The sequence below is a fragment of the Dendrobates tinctorius genome, unplaced genomic scaffold, assembly GCF_039654945.1.
Source record: "Dendrobates tinctorius isolate UK_male_01 unplaced genomic scaffold, ASM3965494v1 ptg000005l, whole genome shotgun sequence".
In the NCBI taxonomy this organism is placed as follows: domain Eukaryota; kingdom Metazoa; phylum Chordata; class Amphibia; order Anura; family Dendrobatidae; genus Dendrobates; species Dendrobates tinctorius.
The window spans coordinates 2,257,977-2,283,122 of record NW_027361673.1 but is presented as its reverse complement, the minus strand read 5'-3'; the positions used below and the strand labels follow the sequence as shown (position 1 = coordinate 2,283,122).

Below are 25,146 nucleotides of genomic sequence, written 5' to 3'. Positions count from 1 at the left end.
TGACACTTGCCCCTTTTAAACCGGTGTGAGCACCTCTTTTAATTTTGAGTTTGTGAGATGCTCATTACAGCTGCTTCGTCTGATTGAGGGAGGTTTCTCCGCTCAGTACCCTTCATCTGTAATGTCCACATGCCCAGTTGGAGCTGCCCCCATAAATGCACAGAATTGGTGATAGCTCACTGATCTCGATAACTAGGCTCTGGAATTGAAGGGAGCGATAGTCCCAGACGGAGTCCTGAAATCTATTTTCTATGGGACTTGCAGAGATAACTGGATATAGCAGCAATTCCATATTATACAATGGATGGAGCGTTGGTGCACATGGTCATGCACTCCAGAACCTCGCTCTCATGATTGATGGAAGTCCCAGCAATTAGCAAATGATGTCTCCTGCTTCTCTGTAAACTGAATTATGCAAAGCCGTGTAATGATAGGGAATCAGTCAATAACATTCTGTTAGAGAATTGTGAGCTGGTTGTTTCTCACGTTCCTTCTTACCGGCTTTATTTCCCTTCTATAGTTCTTTATTGTAAATTGCAGAATCAGCAGAACAAGTTCTTCAGTACAATGGAGAGGACACAATGTACTGACATAATCGCAAAGACTCTGCTGTGTCATTTCTGAGCTCCCTGTAAATCTCTGTTCAGGGCTGCACTGCACCCATCATTCATTTTGGCGTCTGCTTCATTTGTCACTGTACAAACATGGCTTAGTGTTAGAACTTTATTAAATGTGAATTAGAAAAATATCGGGAGCTTTTTACGTCTTAAATGTTGTAGATTCGTCATTTGCAATTAAAAAGTTAGTGCAGTCTAAGGGGTAACGTTTCTCCTTGTGGAGAGTGACATGCCGGCTCTGGCATGCCAATGTGAGAAGACTTATTCACCGTGCAATGCTTCTCTGTGAAATTAAATATGCAAATTACCTCTTCAGACAGGAATAAACTAGAGCTCTATAGCACCACCTGTTGGGAGGAGCAATCCTACAAGTCACTATCCACCCTTTAGCAAGCCTTTCAATGTGACTTGGGATAAAAAACAAATCAGAATCTCAATTTGCAGGCAGTGTTTCAGGGTGTTACTCCTCATCAGTGCAAAGAATGAGATCTGAGAGGCTCTAAACTGAGGTCTAAGTGGTATCATTTCTCATGGGGAAGAGTGACATACCAGCTCTGGCATGCCAATGTGCTGAGACTTATTCACCATACAATGCTCCTCTGGAAAATTAAATATGCAGCTTGCCTCTTCAAACAGGAAGAGAAATAGTACTCTATAGTACCACCTGTTGGAAGCATAAGTTAGTGCGCTAACTTGTTACTTTTCTACACTGCAGTTTATTGATGAACACTACACCTGACGTGCTGTTAAATCATATGCACATTGAGGTGCAGAGTAAAGCAAAGATTTCCATTGTTGCTGTATTTGTGATCTGTGCGATACTGATACAAAATACGTTCATAAGGACCTAATCACACTTAGCACTAGGATGTTGCAGCCATCTTTCTAACTTTTTTTTTAACTTTTAATGGTGAGGCTGCTCTTAGTGCAGGGCTACAGGTGACCTCCACACTCTGAATCATTCAGATCATGTGTCTCACCACTTCTGCCTCCCTACCTCTTTTTAAGCATGTAGCCTGACAAAAACAAAAAATGTTGAAGAAACTGCAGCTGCATCCCCCTCCTTCCCTGTTGTGTTTTTCCTATATTACATTACATATAGTTGGAATACTGATTTATGTAAAAAAAAAACAATGGTGGTTACAAAACACTTTAACACTTAATCCAACTATAGGTTTTTGAGGTTTTCATCTATGCTGACTTTATATTTTTCTTAAAGGGAATCTGTCACCTATTTTTAGCCCTATCAGCTGCCGGCACCGCCATAAGAAAAACAAGTTAGATTATACTTACCTGGGGGCGCGATTGGGTGCCGTGGGTGTCGCGGTCCAGTCCGGTGCCTCCCATCTTCTAGTGATGATGTCCTCCTTCTTACTTCTGCCACAGCTCCTGCGCAGGCGTACTTTATCTGCCCTGTTGAGGGCAGAGCAGAGTACTACAGTGCGCAGGCGCTGGGAAAGGTCAGAGAGCTCCGGCGCCTGTGCAATTCAGTACTCTGGTCTGCCCTCAACAGGGCAGATAAAGTACGCCTGCGCCGGAGCTGTGGCAGAAGTAAGAAGGAGGACATCATCACTAGAAGATGGGAGGCACCGGACTGGACTGCGACACCCATCGGATCGGACCGGACCAGACGCCCAGGTGAGTATAATCTAACTTGTTTTTCTTATCTTTCAGGTTACATCAGGGGCTTATCTACAGCAATACAGAATGCTGTAGATAAGCCCCTGATGGCGGTGCCGACAGCTGATAGGACTAAAATTAGGTGACAGATTGCCTATAAAGGCGTGTTCTCAAATTTGAACATTAACCCCTAACAATGGGAGAGGGGCTAACTTAACAATCGCTGAAGGTCCGACTGTTGAGACCCCCACTGATCTATAGAACCTGGGCTTTGAAGAGCCCCATATGAACGGAGCTGAGGTTGATCATGCACACTGCCACTTCAGTCATTCTTATGGGAGTGCCAAAGGCCAGTGGAGCACAGCGCTTGGCTATCTCCAGCGGTCCCATTAAGAAAGAATGGAACAGCAATGCCTATGACTGAACGCCACTTCATTCACACGTCAGTGCCGGTTCACAGGTCAGTGGAGTTCCCATGGATAGAGGATAACTTCCAAAGTTAAGAATACCCCATTACGTATGTGCATTTCCCATTTCAACTCTTCTTTTCCTCTTACAGCATTTAGTTTAATAGAACTAGAGAAAGTGAAACTCTATATAACTGTTCCACCCTCCTTTGTGCCCTTTAATTTACTCTGTAACTGTAAACTCATTAGTTGCACAGTTACAGAGAGCCATATGCTGTAAAGTTGAACTAAATGCTGCGTAGGATGAAGATGGTGCCACTTTTACATAATATTGTATATTACTACATGTCATGTATTCACATATACCACTAATGTATGGAAGCTACCAGCTCTCCTTCTCTGTTGATTTCCTTTTTGTGTTGCCTTACATGTATTGATTCCCCTAAAAGCAGGGCATGTGTCAACTGAAACAAGCCGATTGCTCTTCAAAAAACTTGTGCTCTCTGTATTTTATTCTAGGCCAAAGCTCTAAGAACGTCAGCTCATCTCCCAGTATAGAGAGTTTGCCTGGAGGCCGTGACCACACAGATTCTCCTCCTCTGTCAGCTGGAAAGAAAGATTCCTTCTTCAGCAATATCTCGCGCTCTCGTTCTCACAGCAAATCCCAAGGGAAAAGGGAGTCTGTAAGTTCCTAGCACTTGCACTAGGGCTCCAGGTTTATTTATTCTTTTTTTTTTTGGCTGATAAGATGTAAAATGAAATTGGGAGACTTGTAACAATTACAGAGGGCATTATGTGATTTAGAAATGGTAATGGGGTGAGCGTGGCAGGGAATCCTTCTTCCAGAAGAAAAAACGACCTTTCAATGTACAGGCACCTAATATAGAGTTAATAGTTATATGTACAGTGATTATGGAGGAAGCATTGATGTTACTGGTGGTCTCTGTCTCTAGCTGACTTATTATGTGGTGTAAATTGCTAAACAATTTAGACCCTCAAATAAAGTTTATCACAAATATCTCAATATATTTATTTTTGAGCTCTGACTTAAAGGGAATCTGTCACCCTTATTTTGCCCTATTAGCTACCGGCATAGACATCGGGGGCTTATCTACAGCATTCTGTAATGCTGTAGATAAGCCCCCGATGTAACCTGAAAGATAAGAAAAAAGAGTTATATTATACTCACCGAGGTGGGCGGTCCGGTCCGGTCGGTGTTGTGGTCCGGTCCCACGCCTCCCTTCATGCGCTGACGACCTCTTCTCCCGTCCTGAAATGGCTCCGGCGCAGGCGCATTGCTATGCCCTGTTGAGGGCAGAGCAGAATTCTGCAGTGTGAAGGCGCCAGACCTCTCCCCACACCTGCGCACTGCAGGACTCTGCTTTGCCCTCAACAGGGCATAGCAATGCGCCTGCGCCGGAGCCATTACAGGACGGGAGAAGAGGACGTCATCGCATGAAGAAGGGAGGCGCCGGACGGGACGGCGACACCCATCGGACCGGACCTCCCACCTCCGTGAGTATAATATAACGTGTTTTTCTTCTCTTTCAGGTTACATCGGAGGCTTATCTACAACATTACAGAATGCTGTAGATAAGCCCCGATGTCTATGCCGGCAGCTGAAAGGCCAAAGAAAGGGTGACAGATTCACTTTAAGGGGATTGGCCGATTAGAAAAACCCATTTTAGGAAATTCTGAGTAAATACAGAATGATATTCCATTTGCAGTGGCATGTAAAAGTTTGGGCACCTTTGGTCAAGATTACTGTCATTGTGAACAGTGTAGCAAATTAAAGATGAAATAATCTCTAAAAGGCCTAAAGTTAAAGATGACACATTTCCTTTGTATTTTAGGCAATATATATTTTAATTTTTTACACTTTAAAAATTTACAAAAGGGAAAATGGGCCAAAGCAAAACCTTGGGCACCCTTGGAGATTTGTGTGCTCAGATAACTGACCAAGGTTTCAGACCTTAATTATCCTGTTAGGGTTATGGCTTGTTCACTATCATCGTTAGGAAAGGCCAGGTGATGCACATTTTCCAGCTTTATAAAAACCAGACTCCTCTAACCTTGTTTTAAAAAAGCAGCCATGGGTTCTTCTAAGCAGCTGCCTAACACTCTGGAAATGGTGGAGGCCCACAAAGCAGAATTCTTTAATAAGATAGCAAAGTGTTTTCAAGTTGCCCTTTCCTCAGTTCGAAAAGTAATTAAGAAATGGCCGTTAATAGGAACAGTGGAGGTCAAGATAAGGTCTGGAAGACCAAACAAAATTTCAGTGAGAGCTGCTTGTAGGATACAAATAATCTTTATTTTTATATAGCTCTAACATATTCCACAGCACTTTACAGTTTGCACACATTATCATAGCTGTCCCCGATAGGGCTTACAATATAAATTCCCTTTCAGTATGTCTTTGGAATTAGGATCGCTAGAGAGGCAGTCAGAACCCCGCTTGACTGCAAAAGACTTTTAGAAAGATTTAGCAGACTCTTGAGTTGTGGTACATTGCTCTACTGATCAGGTAGCATTCGTGGAAAAGTCATCAGAAGAAAACCTCCTGCGTCCTCACCATAAAATTTAGCTTTAGAAGTATACAAAGGAACATCTAAACAAGCCTGATGGAAACTAGTTGAGAGTTAAAATAGAACTCTGGCCACACTGATCAAACGTATGTGTGGATAAAAAAGGGCATAGAATTTAAGGAAAATAACATCTCGACAACCATTAAGCATGGGGGTGGAGCAATCATGTTTTGGGGTTGTTTTTCAGCCAATGGCACTGGGAACATTTCACAAGTAGAGGTAAGAATGGATTCAATTAAATTTTAACAAATTGTTGATGCAAATATTACACCATCTGTAAAAAATAGCTGGAGTTGAAAAGAGGATGGCTGCTACAAATGGATAATGATTATAAACACATGTCAAAATCCGCAATGGACTACCTCAAAAGCAACAAGCTGAAGGTTTTACAATGGCCCTCATAGTCCCCTGATCTGAGCATCATTGAAAATCTGTGGCTAGACCTCAAAATAACAGTACATGCAAGACGACGCAGGAATCTCACAGAACTGGAAGAATTTTCCAAAGAATGGATGAAAATCCCTCAAACAAGAATTGAAAGACTCTTGACTGGTTTCAAAAAATGTTTGCAAGCTGTGTTACTTGCAAAAGAGGATTCTACTAGGTACTAACCCTGCTGGGTGCCTAAACTTTTGCATTTTTTCCTTTTTGTAATTTTTAAAATGTAAAATATGACTATATCTATTTTGCCAAAAATACAAAGGAAATGTGTCATCTTTAACTTTAGCCCTTTTATAGATCATTTCATCTTCAGCTTGCTTAATTGTTTACAATAACAGTAATTTTGACCAGGGGTGCCCAAACATTTACATGCCACTGTATGACATAAATGTATTAGTACATAGAGTGGTTACAATGAGCATTTTGCACTCATTCCTGGGGACTTTTAACCCCTTTCCAACATTGGGTGTAATAGTACGCCCACGTTAGAAACCCTCCCTTTGATGTGGGCTCCGGCCCTGAGCCCACATCTTTCCTGGCACATGTCAGCTGTTTTGAACAGCTGACATGTGCCTCTACCAGCAGTGGGTGGAATCGCGATATACCTGCGACTGTTAACTAGTAAAATGCCGCTACCAATCTCTGACAGCGGCATTTAACTTGCGCTTTCTGGAAACGCGCCAGAAATCCTGCCCATTCATGACCCCAGATCAGTGATGGGTTGGCATGACAACCAAAGGTGTCCAAGTGGTTGGTGCTCATAGCAAGTAAGCAGTTCTGCGACATACAAGTGATCTGATCATCGCCTGTCTGTAGCAGAGCCAATCAAAGTAGTGCAGCTTCTAGTCTCCCATGGAGACTATTAAAGCATACTAAAAGTGAAAAAAATGTTTTTAACAATATTAAAATGAAAAAAATATAAAAGTTCAAATCACCCCCCGCCCCATTCAAAATAAAACCATACAAAAATCAAATCTACACATATTTGGTATCACCGCTTTCAGAATCAACTGATCTATCAATATAAAATAATAATTAACCCGATCGCTAAACTGCGTAACGAGAAAAATTTTTTAAAAAACGTTAGAATTACCTTTTTTTGGTCACCGCTACATTGTAATAAAATGAAATAACGGCCGATTAAAAGATTAAATTGACACCAAAATGGTATAAATATAAACGTCAACTCATCGCGCAAAAAACTACGCCCTGACCCAGCCCTAGATCACAAAAATGGAGATGCTACGGGTGTCCGAAAAAGGAATTTGGAATTTTTTTTCACCCGTTAAATAAAAAAGAACCTAGACATGTTTGGTGTCTATGAACTCATAATGACCTGGAGAATCATAATGGCAGGTCGGTTTTAGCGTTTAGTGAACATGGTAAAAAAAAAACTGTGGAATTGCACTTTTTTTTGCAATTTCACCACACAACGTTGCAATTTAAAGGCTTTGTACACCTTCACACTGAATTTCTGTTTATTGTTCGCTTTTTTCCTAAATGCAGTGTAGAGGCCCCGTTACACATAACGATGTCCCAACAATCCCACCAAGGATCCGACATGGATGGGATCGCTGGGACATCGTTAAGCTGATCGCTGGTGAGCTGTCACATAGACAGCCCCTCCAGCGATCAGGATCAGCGACGCTGGTTTCTAATGTAAACATCGGGTATCCAGGAGCTGCGCGGCTCCTGGATACCTGCTGTTTACTTTGGAAACCAGCGTGTACGCCGGTTTCCAAGGTAAACAGCCGGTATCCAAGAGCCGCGGCTCCTGGATACCCGATGTTTACATTAGAAACCAACCTCGCTGATCGCTGGTCTCGCTGCCACACGCAGCGATGCGCGCTGGCCAGCAGGAGACCAGCAATAAAAAAATGGCCCAGGCTGATCGAGCATGATCAGCGATACCCGGCAGGGGGGCCAGTCGCTGATCCCTGTCACACACAGCGATCTCGCTGGCGAGATCGCTGTGGTGTCACAAAATCGGGGCCTTTAGGTAACTTTCTAAATAGTGTTTGTTAAACATTTTCCGCCATTTTGCTGCGGCACAGGGTCTATAAGTCCTCCTCCTGTTGGCTGTCTGTGCTGTCCCCCCTACCTCCTCTCTGTGTTAAAGTTGGCACTAAGAAGAGTTGTACCCTCATCTCAACAGCATGGAGAAGGGAGAAAGTATCTTGGGGAGGGCAGAGAGAACACCATATAAAAAAACACAGAAAACGCTATAGAAAAAAAAGAAAACCTCATGTAGAGGCAATAAGTGCAGGATAGAAGCTGTGCTAATTTATTAACAGTAAAGACAGCAGTACAATGGATACACACAGACCTCTTATCCAACCTATATTACTAGGAGTGACACTCCCACAAAAGAAGAACATGAAACTGCATATCAGGGAGTCAGAAAATAAATGAACGAATAAAGATTGCGGTATAGACTGAAACGTTGTGCAATTTTATAAACTAAAGATAACTCCTAACATATGTAAAAATCATTCTATGTCAAAGCTGGCCAGAGCATTTAAGATAGTAGATGCTGAATTGCTGCAGATCTTTAAAATGTTATGGATTTAACAATCTTGCAAACTGATTCTTCATTCTTTTCCAATGAAAGACGTATAACTGCTCAATGCCTCATGCAAGGATTATACAATTCATGCTGCAGTATTTTATATACAATATTGAATACTAGCTGAAGAGCCCGGCGCTGACCGGGCATAGTAACTTACTGTGATTAGTTATAGCAAATCATAATTATCCTCCATCCCAGAGTCCCGTGCCCATATACCGATCATACATATCCACGATCCCATAGGCCTGTGCCCATATACCCCTCATACATATCCTCCATTGCATAGTCCAGTGCCCATATACCCATCACACATCCTCCATCCCTTAGTCCCATGCCCATATACCCATCACACATCCATCCCATAGTCCCATGCCCGTATACCCATAATACATATTCGCCATCCCATAGTCGAGTGCCCAAATACCCATCACACATCCTTCATCTCATAGTCCCATGCCCATATACCCATCATACATATCCTCCATCCCATAGTCCCGTGCCCATATACCCATCATACATATCCGCCATCCCATAGTCCCTTGCCCATACACCCGTCATACATATCCTCCATCCCATAGTCCAGTGCCCATATACCCATCACACATCCTCCATCCCATAGTCCCGTGCCCATATACCCGTCATACAAATCCTCCATCCCATAGTCCAGTACCCATCACACATCCTCCATCCCATAGTCCCGTGCCCATATACCCGTCATACATATCCTCCATCCCATAGTCCAGTGCCCATATACCCATCACACATCCGCCATCCCATAGTCCCGTGCCCATATACCCGTCATACATATCCTCCATCCCATAGTCCAGTGCCCATATACCCATCACACATCCTCCATCCCATATTCAACCATTATGACATCATAATGAGCGGCGGGGCTTGCAACCTATGATGACATCAGCGTTGCCATGGCAACCATTATGACATCATATTGAGGGGCGTGGCTTGATACACACACACTTTTTCCTCATTATGTAGATAGGGGCAAAATTGTTTGGTGAATTGGAATGCACGGGGTTAAAATTTCACCTCACAACATAGCCTAGGACACTGTCGGGGTCCAGACGTGTGACTGTGCCAAATTTTGTGGCTGTAGCTGCAACGGTGCGGATGCCAATCCCGGACATACACACATGCATACATACATACATACATACATACACACACTTGAGCTTTATATATTAGATGTATCCTGGAAGTGCTGAGATTTACCAATTCCTAACTTTTCCCAGATGAAGCATTTTCATTAGTAGCACAGAGATTTACTGATGATTTTGAGCACATTTTATGGCTTTGTAGTTCTGACTTGTCTCCAGTATAGCTAACAGATTTACATTGGTATTGGAAAGTATTTATGATCAGGTAGGTGCAGTGAAATTTACATCTGTTCATCTTTGTACATCTAAGCTCAATGTGGATGTGTGTGTGTATGTATGTGTGTGTGTATGTATGTATGTGTGTGTGTATGTCCGGGATTGGCATCTGCCCCGTCGCAGCTACAGCCACAAAATTTTACACAGTCACACGTCTGGACCCCGAGAGCGTCATAGGCTATGTTGTGAGGCGAAATTTTAACCCTGCGCATTCCATTTCACCAAACAATTTTGCCCCTATCTACATAATGGGGAAAAAGCGAAAGGAAAAGTGTTGGAGGCAAATTGACAGCTGCCAGATGTGAACAAGGGGGGCTGAAAGAATGAGAGCGATAGCGCCAAAGAGTATATACCGTACAGTTGCTAAGGTGGGGCCCTGACATGGGATACTCACCACACACCGGGATATGAACACACACACAAAATGCACCACACACTACCACGTGCTTCAACACATATACCACCCTCAGCACACATTTCACCACACATACACCAACCTCGCCACATAAATGTCGAAACACAAAAGTCACCACTCAAAACTCGCCACGCTGTCGAAAAGATGAGTAATGGTCTATGATTGGTTGCTATCAGCAACAGTTTTCTTTGTAGACAGTTGTGGTAACTGAGGCCTATTATTCTTATCATTTCTATGGTGTTATCGTCCTTCTGTAAAGCTGGAAATAACACAATTTATTACCGTGCCAACACAGACCACCCTCTGACACAGACTGCAGGGGGAGCCCAGTATCACACAGGATAGGATTAGATACACGGCTCAGCAGTCAGTATCACACAGGATAGGATTAGATACACAGCTCAGCAGTCAGTATCACACTGGAGAGGATTAGATACACAGCTCAGCAGTCAGTATCAAACAGGATAGGATAAGATACGCAGCTCAGCAGTCAGTATCACACAGGATAGGATTAGATACAGCTCAGCACACAGTATCACGCAGAATAGGATTAGATACACAGCTAAGCAGGCAGTATCACACAGGATAGGATTAGATACACAGCTCAGCAGTCAGTATCACACAGGATAGGATTAGATACACAGCTCAGCACACAGTATCACACAGAATAGGATTAGATACACAGCTAAGCAGTCAGTATCACACAGGAGAGGATTAAGGTACTGTCACACTTAGCCATGTACCAGCGATCCCGACCAGCGATATGACGCGGTCAGGATCGCTGGTGCATCGCTAAGTGGTCGCTAGTGAGCTGCCACACAGGCAGATCTCACCAGCGACATCGCAGGGGTCGGGGGGCGCTACTTACCTGTCAGACGAGGTGATCCTGACGTCCTCCCGCCCGCGTCCACGCGTCACTCGTCTCCACAGCAGGAAGCTGACGACGAGAAAGTTCCAGGACGTTTTCGCGCGATCAGCGATAACCAGCGGGGGAGCGGTCGGAGGTAAGTATCAGACATAGCGATATTGCTAGCGATATCGCTTAGTGTGACAGGCCCTTTAGACACATGGCTCAGCAGGCAGTATCACACAGGATAGGATTAGATACACAGCTCAGCAGTCAGTATCACACAGGATAGGATTAGATGCACGGTTTTTATGTGCAATATAAAGATTATAATTTGTTATAACTAACCACAGTTGGTTACTATGCCCAGGCAACGCCGGGCTCTTCAGCTAGTTTTAGATAATCCCAGTGTAACCTATACTGTGAATGACTATTCCCTTATTGCAGGGTAAATATTCCTGAGGTCTTAACTAATAATAATTGGAGACAGCTAACTTACATGGTAATATAGTCACTGATATACAGCAGAATATAGGCTTCTGTAAACAATCTATAATAGACTTCATTAATGATGTCATTAAGATAGATGCTATCACACTTGCCCATTCTCTTCCTTTTTCAACATGCCTTTATGTGAACACTTATGCATTGTTTTACCTGGGTCAAAGGTTTTGCACCTTTTTGCAAGACTGTTCCCCAGAAATGTCTGAATGTTGGCTCAGTTGGCTTCGCACTGGAACCCAAACATCCAGTATTGGACTGTATGCTTTACCAAATCTGTACACTGAAACCCTTTTGGATATAGGATTTGTGCAGTTAGGGCATGTGCAGACGAGCCTATTTGCTGTCCATGTGCGATCTGACAAAACATTGGGAAAAGCTACACACGAAACGCGTGTTGGGGCGTTGGGGTACAGACACCATTCAGGTAATGTGTTAGCATATCTCCTTTTCATGTCTCTTTTGCCATTTTATTCCACTTTTTGCTGGTGGTTCATAATTGTTTACATCACTTGTTGTCCTGGCCACCTTTTTTTGTTCACATACATCCGGTCACTATCGTAGCACAAAACCCTCTTTGTTTTTAGGAGTTTATATGCACAATTAGCTATGGTTTGGAATCCATGTTAATTAGCCGTTTATACCATTTCAGGAAGTTGTTTCAACTCCTTTTACACAAAGACCTCTTTATTCAGGCTTATATGTTGTATGGATATAGATTCCTTTTCATAATCATTACCTGTAATGAGTGGCTCTCTTTTGCATTGTTTGTCCCCACTTTATGACTTTTAAATTGTTTTTTTAATACATTTTGCTCAATAAATTTGGTATTTTTATGGCATTTAGCTTTCCGCTTTTCTTCTGTTTGTCTATATTGATTTTGGGAAGCTGCCACTAGGCATTGTTATATATGAATAGTTCAATGTTAGCCTATGTTGGCCGTGCACATGTCCGATTTTTTCATCATTTAGAGAGTTTACAAGGAAGAAATCACTGCATGCCCAAGTTTGATCTAATATTCTGATCACAGTAGGCCATGCAAGTCAGTGAGTACATGGGAAACATTGGACTGCACTCGGATTACATCTGAGTTCAGTCCGATTTCCCCGCACTAACAGAATGGAGGAGATGGAGACGTTTTTTTTCTCCATCTTCTCCTCACTCGAGAATCAGATCACACTATGCTCACACTGTGTTTAGAGCTCCATTTGCATAAGCAGCCCAATTCTCTCATATGAGAGAATATATGGCCGTCTGTACCTGCTCTTAGTCAGAGAAGAGTGCTGGAGCGAACTTTACTCTCAGTTTTGGAGAACCACAGATGTCCATTAAAATCAATGGATCTCAAACACCATGTAATGATTTGTTTGCCAGCAAAGACGTACATATGATTTCACCCAGATATTTTTGACATACTTTAAAGGGAACCAGTCAGCAGGATTATGCTCCGTAACCTACAGACGGTGTCAGGTTGGTTTCATTATACTGATTACATTGATACTTTGGTTGATGAAATCCATCTTTTGGCGGCGCCTGCGCAATAGCATGTATTTCGTATGTATCACATATGCATATAATATGGTAAGCTAAAGAAAAAAAAATTACTTCCTGAAAATTGCATCGGCAGCACATGCGCAGTAGCATCTATCGCATTCCAATACATGCTACTGCACAAATGCCGCTGCCATTTTGCTGCAGCCGCATTTTTCTCTCCAGCAAATTGGCGGTGGCGCAAGCGCAATAGCATCTACGCTGATAGATGCTACTGTGCAAGCTCTGCCATTTTGCAGGAGGAAAAAAAAAAGTGGTTGCAGCAAAAAGGCGCCATTTTGATGAAGTAGATTTTTTTTACCCTACTATATTATATGCATAATATGATACATATGCGAGATACATGCTATTGCGCAGGCACAGGCGCCATTTTGCTTCATGTAATTTTTTTTTCTAACACACAATTATATATGCATTTTGTAAGATAGGGGGCAGGTCACTGAAGGATCAGTGATCTATCATAAACCCATAGAGATGAATGTGGAAGCAGAGCACCACATGATGACCCCCCACAGGCCTCACCGAAGCAGGAGAATCTCATTAACTGAAAACTACAAACAAAGATTAAACAACATCCACAAGACGGATTTCATCAACCAAGGTATCATTGTAATCAGTATAACAGCGCCAACCTGACACTGTCTGTAGTTTACTGACAAAAATCCTGCTGACAGGTTCACTTTAAGAGCCATCAGTGACAGAGCCTCAAGAGAGACTATTCGGACAGGCAGGTCCCTGGTGGCTTGTCCCTTCCTACTCCCCTTTAGTGACAGGACCCTCCCTACGTGCATGTACTATGTCTCAGCTGTCAGGTTTCCTTTAATGATATTGACCCATTGATAAAAAAAAGTATTTTAAAAAGGCCTTAAACTGGTATAAAATACGAAAAGAATCCATACCCTAATCGATTCCCCCCAAGTCTTGTTCTGATGCTTCCTGCACTGGTCATTACGTCCTGGTCCTGTCTTGACACGGAACAGAACGGCTTAATATTTTGATCAAAAAGCATCTGCTGCCGGCCAGTCACCTGTCTTGGAAGCCATTGCGGCTGATGAAGACATGATTAATATTAAAATCATTATAAAAAAAACATGTTTTTGCCTTTCTCATTATTAATCTGGAAGCAAATAATATGTGCTGCATGTTGCATGTGGCGTGGTGTGTGGTCTGTCACACGCCCAGCAATGGCCTCTTTCATCTGGGTGTGTTAGACTTGCTGTGCTTCTTGGCTGACAGCCCAAAGTGACATTTCACGGTTGGTCTTTATTTTTAGACTGGACCACAGCTGCAAATGAATTTCCAGTAACTATTGTGTTTTATAAGATTACTTGTCAGTTTAAGTTTAATTGAAATTGACATGGTCTTGAATTAATGTGAGCTACATTGGCGGGTGTTAACTGTATTCCATACAGCGCATAAATCAATATTAGTCAAATGAGAGAGACGCTTTCATCTGAGTCAGTCACTGGTTAGTGGATTTCTTCTTAGCTTCCTGCCCTTGCTAATTGGCTTTGTCTAGGCAGATACTCCACAATGTACATTTAGCAGCACACCCAGATTCACACCTGGTGGCCTATCGGCACAGTGATCATTCTGATACCTCTGATTTCTTTTAAAAAATGGATATGGCTGAATAGTGGAAATGCCATATGTCTCGGTTTTTAAGAAAGATCAAGGTATAACGGCTCTCAAAAACTCGCCCTTAGCTGTCACTTGCAGAAAGGTGACTGATATTTGCTTATGTTTTGTCTGCTCCATGTTTGCAGTGTGAACTAGTGTGAATGATGTGGCGTTGAGGCCAAAGACGCACTGGTTTCTGCATTTCAGCAATTAGTGTATATGGCATAAGTGAGAACCTTATTTTAGTTTTTACTGTGGGGTTACCATTTCCCTATGTGTCGTTTAGAGCAGCAGGACACTCTATTTGACTTCATCTAGGCTAAGCTGTCACCTTTTTTGACGCCAAAACGATTGCATATGCAATTTCACTCTCTGCCATGAACTAGTGCTGCTTTATTCCTATCTTGATTTTTCCTTCTACAGCCCATTAGGTATCTTCTCTCCTTTGTGCTGACAGACACTGATGCTAATTAGTGTGTGTGATATTCCAGAGTCTTCCCTGTCTGCTCTTTCTACACTCATACACACCTTGTATGATTTCTTCCTCCTCCCCTGCACACTGGCTTGTTTGTACTTTTTTTTCTATGTGATCTGCCCTCCCTGAGAACTCGGATGCTTCATCCCCTCTTCACACTTTAAAGCGCTATGTAAAACATTCATCCTACCTGCTGCTTATTCTAACACGGAAAGAAGGGCAATGTAGAGCAATGAGACATGTTCTGTATTATCTATGTCAGAAGCACAGTCATCTATCTTATGAATCACCTACACTGTCAAAATAGTAGGAAATTTTTAATGAACACTATTTCTACAGTTGCTTAGTTTTGAATTTAGAAAATGAAATTGTAGCATGTATCTAATACTAATCTTCCACACCTGGCAATAAGGACATAATTCTTGTGATCAAGATCAAGATGACAATGAAAGATTGTTTAATTTGGCTTCAGGTCCTGCTACAGTATCTTAACGTCTGCCATTGACAGCTGAAGACTTGAGATCAAGGGTGGCCAGCATCAGTTTCTTCATTATCGCTGATTATTGTGCTGCCTTGTTTGGTACATCTGCTTTTGTGTCAAGGATCTTGGTACCTTGACATGGTTAAAGCAGCTGGTTTGTGATTGAAATTCTTCAAAATTCATCCTCAGCCATTCATCAGAAACTTGTGTCATCATAGAAATGTTTCATGAATAATGTATAGAAGGTTTGGATGTAGTGGATCTTGTGAAGTAACACATATCGGTCTTCACTATAGCAGTACCAGGTATTGTTCATACGGAAAGTATTCAAAGTAATGTAGCGCCATATTCAGTCAGCCCGATGCCCGGGCACTAGTAGTAATGAGTCTTTTGGTATTTTCTAATGGGGGAACCAACTGCTCAGTAGGTCTTGCAATTTCCATAGAGCAAGTCTGTAAGTCTGTTAGCCTTTATATTGTTGGGAATTAGCTGACACAGTCTGAATAAAGGTCTTTGGTTCATGAATGCATGGTACAGCAGGTGACTAATTGATTTTATAACCGTCTAAATAATTGGTAGTGGAAAGAAGACACATGGGACCTCTTCATCTTCTCAGAAAGTGTTTTTGTAAACCACACTAAACAAGTATTGTTTTGACAGCTGAAAGGATGTTTGCAAGTTTTTCCCCCATAGGGTTTAGCCATCCTGGTCCATCTGGGTAACAGGGGTACCCCTTCTCTTGGAAATTGTTGATCTGAAAACCTACCAGACCATCTTCTGTGGTAGGGTACATTAATATGGAGAAATCATATAGAGTATCTACAGTTTCGCAAAAAAAATGATTGTAGTGCAGGACTTTGCAGTGTAATCATTTTTTCTAAATCACTTTTTGTAGATAACCCACCGCATAGACCACCCCAAGTCAGTGTTGCAGGCGACAATAAAATAAGCAGCTTCCTGCTTGTTGCTTTCAGGTACTGTCTTTAATGCATGAGTGTGTAATGTAGAATTCTGTGACGCTCACTTCGCACTGAAGATGGTAGCCTATCCGCCTTGGCACTCCATTATAGAGATATTTTCCTGTTGTGAATGTTCAATATACTTAAATCTTTTTACTTGCAAACCGAAGCAATGTTTTAGAGTGCGGCTGTTTCTTTCTCCTGTATGATCTCTGGACTTAGTCCAGGTTAAGCCTGCACCTTATGTTTAAAACAGACTGAGCGTCATTCATTTTTCTTGGCATGAAATTGCCCCCTGCGCCAGAGTCGATCATGGCTGTACTAGAGATCCACTGTCCAGAGCATAAAACCTTTATAAGGCGTGAACAGTGAGAACTCCTCTCCTTCTGCTCAGTGGAAGAAGTAGTCATCGAGAGTGAACGGAAAACAGCATTCACTGGTAGGCTAAATTCAGAGAAATCTGACTCAGCATCACAGTTATCATATTCCCTTACCGTTGCTAACACCTTATTAGGCTGCTTGGGACAGTTGATCATGAAGTGGTCACATTGGCCGCAATAGAAGCATAGACTCTCCCGGAGGCGGTACTCTCGGCGTTCATTACTCTCACACCTCTGCACTGAGTCAGTTTGCATAGGCACCACCTCTGTCTCCCGAGTGGCTTTACCTGCAGGTTCCTTGGGAGTAGGGGAATAGTTAGACATGTGATTAAATGCCGCCATTTTCTCCTGTCTACGCTCAGTAAAGTGAATGTCAATGAGTACACAACGTTAAATAAACCTTTCTAGCTCTTGTGGTGACTCAGAACGAGCTAGCTCATCCTTTATAACACTAGACAGACCTCTCCTGAAAATAGGGAATTGTGCATAACAATCCCAATTGGTATCCACAGCTAGCCTTCTAAAATCAGTGGCATATTCAATAACTGAGCGTTTACCCTGGCGTAAAGACAATAAAGTGGTCTCCGCAGAAGCACGGCAGTTAGGATCATCGAACATCAAGGCCATAGCAGCTAAAACGTTTTCCAAAACATTTAGACGTGGGTCACGAGACTTGATCAACGGATTGGCCCAGGCGAGTGCTCGTGATGTCAATAACATAATTATATACTACACTTTAGAACGATCGGTGGGAAATCGGTCGGCATGCACATCTAAATACAACATACACTGCATTCCAAAACCACAAAATTTGTCGCGATCGCCATTGTATCGGAATGGTGACAGCTTAGGAGGACTGGCTGCCTGTGTTTGCCCAGGGGGTAAGGCCGCCTGAGTGGCCATCTGAGCACTTAAGTTCTGAAAGGCCTGTCCATACTGGGACTCCATGTTCTTAAATTTACTTTCCTGAGCATCCATTCGACTATTCAGATCTTGCCGAGTCTGTCCACACACCTGCTGATTATGTTTCAAACTTCCCACCTAACTCTGCAGAGTGCCCATCTCCTTTTGCAGAGATCTCATCATAGAGAACAATTGTCCCAACTTAGGGTCCGTAGCCATTGTCTCAGCAGATTCCCTGGCTTGTGTATCCTGAAACAATTATAGTGGTACACTCAGGAATCTCTTGGCTTGAGACAAATAAGGCAGCTGAACCAGAGTGCAGTGTATAGTCTGTGTTATTCACACAAACACAGGTGCGACGCGTGGGCAAGTTCAAGAACACAGCAAATAAGGTGATATCAGGAGAAGTTCCCTTTGCAGCTCCACTGCTGGCTGAGTCAGTTTTTATATGAATAAACATGGGTGCAGCACGTGCACAACAGTTCAAGTGAACAGCAACAAGGGTGCTCTTAAGAGTAGTTCATTTGCAGCTCTCCTGTGGGCAAAGTCTTATGGGCATAGCACTCACTGGGGAAATGCGGGTCAGAAGATACAGTTCATACCACGGATGGCAGTAACTAGAAAAGAGTCCAGAAGCAGTGCAAAGCTACGAGTCCAGAAACAGTCAAATAAACTGGCACCGGATACCAAACAAGATTATCTGTAGCAGGCCGAGCTTACGTGTCCTAGCAGGCAGGAGAAGAATGCAGAGTAACACAGGCAAAACAGCTTGTAGCACATGCACCACTGCGAGTTGGGAAGGTTTGCTGAGAAGGTGGAGCCGGAATATCTGGAGAGGAAAAAGTCTCTTGCAGCACAAGCCAGGAATTCAAGCAGAATACAAGAGCAAGGACTGGGAGGGGAACCAGGGTTATAAAGACAGGGAAGGCGGATCACATGAGCAGAAGTGAGGCAGCAGACGTCATCTTGGAAAAGGGCGGAATCCAGAGTCCTGACAGTTTCATTACATTGCTTCTCGTGTTTCCATGTTCCAATGAGAATAATGATGATCCCTCTACATTGTGACAACCCTTCCAATATTTGTAGGCCGCTATTAAGTTTCCTCCTAGCCTTCTTTTTTGCAAGCTAAACATTCGCAGATCCTTTAATCGTTCCTTGTAGGACATACTTTGCAGTCCGCTTAAAATCCTGGTAGCTTTTCTCTGAACTTGCTCCAGTTTTTCAATGTCTTTTGTAAAATATGGTGCCCAGAACGGGACACAGTATTCCAGATGAGGCCTCACCAAGGAGGAGTGGAGGGGTATAATTACTTCGCATGATCTAGACTTTATGGTTCTCTTAATACATCCTAGAACTGTGTTTCTCTTTTTTGCTGCTGCATCACACTGTTGACTCATGTGCAGTCTGTGATCTATTAGTATACCCAAGTCTGATAGTATACCCAATTCAAATCATCACTTCCAGGACTTCTTTATGCCAAAATAGTTTGTAATGACATTGACTCTATATTTGGGGTTGTTATCCAGCTGCAGAATACATTGAAAGCAAATCTGATGCCTACCTATTGGTTTTATATGATGGATAACTATCTTCCTATGTTTCTCAGCACTGAGGACACCATTAAGGCTGGGGTCAGACTTGCGAGAAACTCTTATGAGTCTCACATGTCAATACCCGGCACTGCCGCCAATACTCCGGTCGGAGCGTTCAGCTGCATGTATTTCTATGCAGCTGAACGCTCCGATCCGAGTACCGGCGGCAGTGCCGGGTATTGACATGCGAGACTCGTCCGAGTTTCTCGCAAGTCTGACCTCGGCCTAATCCTGACCAAATTTTATCTTCCTTTGCTAGAATGCAGCCTCATATTTGCAAGGAACCTCATCTGTTATGATTGGGTCACCGAGGAGGAAAACAAGGCCAAGCTAAGCCACAGAAAACCAGAGAGGTTGGTAACTAAGCAGATTGCAGACCCCTGATCCTATCCACACAACTAGCAGTAGCCGTGAAGCGTACCTACGATGATTCTAGACGCCTTGACACAGCCGGAGGACTAAATAAGCCTAAAGCAAGAAAAGGGGAAATCTAAACCTCCCCAGAGCAGACCCCCAAAGGAAAAGACAGCCCCCAAACATATATTGTCGGTGAGACAAGATGAAAACACAAACACAGGTAGGAAAATAGGCTGAGCAAACGATGGGGCCCACACTAACTAGAGAGGACAGGAAAGGAAAGATGCTGTCTGCAATCATGCCAAAAAACCCTGCAAAAATGTCCAACACTTCTGATAGCAAAAATAAACCTGAAGTCACTAGACTTCACCCACTATATCAGCACTCTGGCATATTCTGAAAACAGAGCAAAAAGAGGCCAATCTAATAAGGGACAAAAAGCAACCTGGCACAAACAGTAACATAAGGATGGAAATTCAGCACAGCCAACCGGTGCTGGCTGAGCACACAAAACTGAATAAACAAAACCAAATCAAATGTGAACAATAGCAAAGAACACTTAGCTTGAGAATGCGGGGACTGAACTGGAAACTAAGACCTCAGGAGGCAGGAAAAATCACCAGCATGGACAGAGGGAGTCGGCTGTCTTAAATCCAGTCACAGACTCCAGATGTCCAATCGTCGTCCTCATTATCAGGTGGCAGGTCTCTGTTAATTAGATCAGCTTCATTACCTCCTGCAACCACCAGAGGGAGCCCAGAAAGAGAACTCACGACTCCTCTGTCAATACAACCAGCTCCACCACCCTCACCAGCAACCAGAGGTAGACCAGAAAGTGAATTCACAGCACTCCTCCATTCTTCACTGTTACCTGCAGACACATTATTACACAATGCTACAGCCCTTCTGTTACTGTCAAATATTTCACATTTTCACTTGTCAGCCCAGAGCACCCACTACCTTTTTTTTGTACTATAGTTCCTATATTTTCATGCATACTTGAGTTGCTTGGCCTGATTTCCATATTGAAGGTATGTCCTGCTGGCTATGAAGACCACTTCTGGCCAGACTTTTTTGAACAGTAGATGGGTGTAGCTAGGTTCAACTGGTTGTTACAAGTTCTAAGCTGATGGAACTTCTGTACATCTTCTGAGTTTGAAGGGAAGTAAGCTTGATACTATATATATATATATATATATATATATATATATATATATATACAGTGCCTACAAGTAGTATTCAACCCCCTGCAGATTTAGCAGGTTTGATAAGATGCAAATAAGTTAGAGCCTTCAAACTTCACACAAGAGCAGGATTTATTAACAGATGCATAAATCTTACAAACCAAAAAGTTATGTTGCTCAGTTAAATGTTAAAAGATTTTAAACATAAAAGTGTGGGTCAATTATTATTCAACCCCTAGGTTTAATATTTTGTGGAATAACCCTTGTTTGCAATTACAGCTAATAATCGTCTTTTATAAGACCTGATCAGGCCGGCACAGGTCTCTGGAGTTATCTTGGCCCACTCCTCCATGCAGATCTTCTCCAAGTTATCTAGGTTCTTTGGGTGTCTCATGTGGACTTTAATCTTGAGCTCCTTCCACAAGTTTTCAATTGGGTTAAGGTCAGGAGACTGACTAGGCCACTCCAACACCTTGATTTTTTGCCTCTTGAACCAGGCCTTGGTTTTCTTGGCTGTGTGCTTTGGGTCGTTGTCTTGTTGGAAGATGAAATGACTACCCATCTTAAGATCCTTGATGGAGGAGCGGAGGTTCTTGGCCAAAATCTCCAGGTAGGCCGTGCTATCCATCTTCCCATGGATGCGGACCAGATGGCCAGGCCCCTTGGCTGAGAAACAGCCCCACAGCATGATGCTGCCACCACCATGCTTGACTGTAGGGATGGTATTCTTGGGGTCGTATGCAGTGTCATCCAGTCTCCAAACGTCACGTGTGTGGTTGGCACCAAAGATCTCGATCTTGGTCTCATCAGACCAGAGAACCTTGAACCAGTCTGTCTCAGAGTCCTCCAAGTGATCATGAGCAAACTGTAGACGAGCCTTGACATGACGCTTTGAAAGTAAAGGTACCTTACGGGCTCGTCTGGAATGGAGACCATTGCGGTGGAGTACATTACTTATGGTATTGACTGAAACCAATGTCCCCACTGCCATGAGATCTTCCCGGAGCTCCTTCCTTGTTGTCCTTGGGTTAGCCTTGACTCTTCGGACAAGCCTGGCCTCAGCATGGGAGGAAACTTTCAAAGGCTGTCCAGGCCGTGGAAGGCTAACAGTAGTTCCATAAGCCTTCCACTTCCGGATGATGCTCCCAACAGTGGAGACAGGTAGGCCCAACTCCTTGGAAAGGGTTTTGTACCCCTTGCCAGCCTTGTGACCCTCCACGATCTTGTCTCTGATGGCCTTGGAATGCTCCTTTGTCTTTCCCATGTTGACCATGTATGAGTGCTGTTCACAAGTTTGGGGAGGGTCTTAAATAGTCAGAAAAGGCTGGAAAAAGAGATAATTAATCCAAACATGTGAAGCTCATTGTTCTTTGTGCCTGAAATACTTCTTAATACTTTAGGGGAACCAAACAGAATTCTGGTGGTTTGAGGGGTTGAATAATAAATGACCCTCTGAATAAACTTTTCACAATTTAAAAAAAAATTAAACAAAGAAATAACATTCTTTTTTGCTGCAGTGCATTTCACACTTCCAGGCTGATCTACATTCCAAATGTCACAATGCCAAGTTAATTCCGAATGTGTAAACCTGCTAAATCTGCAGGGGGTTGAATACTACTTGTAGGCACTGTATATATATATATATACGGTAAGTATTTGATGCGCTGTTGATTTTGCAAGTTTTCCAACCTACAAAGAATGGAGAGGTCTGTAATATTTATCATAGGTACACTTCAACTGTGAGAGACAGAATCTTAAAAACAATCCAGAAAATCACATTGCATGATTCTTATATAATTAATTTGTATTTTATTGCATAAACATCTTCTCCAGATCTTTGTGGTTTGGGGCTGTCGCTGGGTAACATTGAGTTTCAGCTCCCTCCAAAAATTTTGATGTTTGGAGACTGGCTAGGCCACTCCAGGACCTTGAAATGCTTCTTACAGAACCACTCCTTAGTTGCGCTGGCCGTGTGTTTCCAGTCAGTCATGCTAGAAGACTCAACCACAACCCATCTTCAGTGCTCTCAGGGGAGGTTGATGACCCTATCCTTCCTCCCTTCAATACAGTGCAGTCGTCCTGTCCCAGTTGCAGAAAAGAACCCCCAAAGTATGATGTTACCCCCACCATTCTTCACGGTTGGGATGATATTTTTGGAGTTGTACTCATCCATCTTTTTTCTCCAAACACGGCGAGTGGCATTTACACCAAAAAGTACAATTTTGGTCTCATCTGACCACGTGACCTTCTGCCATGCCTCTTCTGGATCATCCAGATGGTCATTGGCAAACTTCCAACGGGTCTGGACAGAACCATTTTTCTAGAAGAATTTTTTTTCCAAGGTCCACACTATAAACTACAATATTTAAAATATGGGTCAGGTCATTGCAGGATCAGTGACCTGTCAATTAAGCCACAATAATGAAGACGAGGCCAGAGAGCACCAAATAAAGCCCCGCCCACAGGCTGCCCCGGAGCATGAGAATCTCCTTATTTGAAAACTAAAATTAAACAACAACCACAAGACAAATTTCTTCAATCCAGGTATCATTTTAATCAGTATAACGGCGCCGACTTAACACTGTAGTTTACTTCGCAAAATCCTACTGACGGATTCTTTTCACAAGTAGGAAACCAAGAAGGGAAGGTTTTGACATCTGTCTCTTTGCAAGCACAACCTATGTGTTTTAGAGAATAGTCAGTTTACTGAGTTAAATGTTTATTTATGAAGTGACAAACGCATTGATTTTTAGCAGTGTGTCATTTATATTTGAATATGGTTTTATATTTAAGAACATATAGATGATTTGTGTATTATGATGCCAGAGTTGTGAGCCAGGAGTCTGTATCCATGCTATGTACACTAATTGGCCCACCCACCGCAGATGATTGCTTTCTGTCTATACATCCGCAGCGGGCGGGTGGACGAGGCATGCGGGGTCCCTTATTGCAAGCAAAAATACTGCAGTGTTTCAGAGAAAACTTACCTTTGTCTTGGAAAAGCAGGCACAGTGGGAGACTTTTTCTTGCTGGGCTCACCTTGAGACCTATGACTGGAAAAAGTGAACAGTTGTCTACTGCTATTACATGCTGACTCAATTGGCAAAACTGGGGTCAAGCAACTCTGTCCCCTCATAAGGAAAGTATAAGTCTAAATATCTGAGATGTTACTACTCCTATAAAATCCTACAACTGCGTTATTCTCTAAAGCCATGTATCAAGGGGACTTAATATTGTCGCTTTCATGTATCATGTGGTTGCTGCCATAGATAGTTTCCATAAACAGACTGCAAAGCTGCTAAGTGAGAATGAGTGCTGTAGTGCAGCGGGGTGGGTGCAGTGTGACAGGCAGTGACCACAGGGAAAGTTCACAGCAAAATATGTTTACTGTCAAAAACTCACTCAAGGACTTCCGGGAGGCGGAGCTTGTAAGAGAGCTCCCAGGTCGCAGGGGCACTGGATGGCCAGGATAAAGCCCGGATAAGGATCTGTATTAAAATCCAGCTCTCTGGTTACCACGGTGTCCCGAGGCACAGGCAGCATCACACGTCGCCCCAGAAGCAGGAGACAGAGGGGGAGGCATGCTCCACATGGCCTCCCGAAGATCAAGGAGGCACACCAAACAAAAGCCTGGAGAACACATACCTGGCAGTCACCGGAGGAAGGTGAGCTGACACAGAAGAAGTTTGCAGCGGATGCCGGCTGATGACGGCCTGAAGATAACGCAGGACTGTATCCAAGGGAGCAGAGGTGCAGGGGACTGACGGCATCAGATCACAGGGGAGATAAGGTGGTGAAGGAGACTGAGGGGGAGGAGCCACTTATCTCCTGTGCTGTTTTCCCTGTGTGAATATCACAGAGAAGTGGTGGCAATATCTGTTCTGCACTGCAGGTGGCATCACTGATCTTGATTCCACCTAGATCTCAGACACACTCAGTGTTAAGGCCCCTTTACATTTAGCGATGCACCAGCGATCCCGACCACGATACGACCCAGTCAGGATCGCTGGTGCATCGCTAAATGGTCGCTAGTGAGCTGCCACACAGTCAGATCTCACAGCGATGCAGCAGCGATACAGAGGTCGTTACTTACCTTTCAGATGCGGCGATTCTGACGTCCTCCCGTCCGCGTCCACGCGTCACTCGTCGGCGCCAGCAGGAAGCCCAGCAGGAAGCGCCCGACGAGAAATGGAGCTGTGCGATCTCGCGCGATCAGCGACAGACAGCGGGGAGCCGGTTGGAGGTAAGTAT

General features: G+C 43.3%; 1 protein-coding gene across 1 annotated transcript in view; it reads left to right on the top strand.

Annotated features, from left to right (window-relative positions):
- TBC1D5 (TBC1 domain family member 5) overlaps positions 1 to 25,146 on the top strand; it is a 741,163-nt gene that overhangs the window by 651,149 nt on the left and 64,868 nt on the right. Inside the window, exon 19 of the mRNA XM_073568086.1 lies at positions 3,164 to 3,327. Coding sequence (XP_073424187.1) covers positions 3,164 to 3,327 — 164 coding nt within the window. The remainder of the gene's footprint in view (positions 1 to 3,163; positions 3,328 to 25,146) is intronic.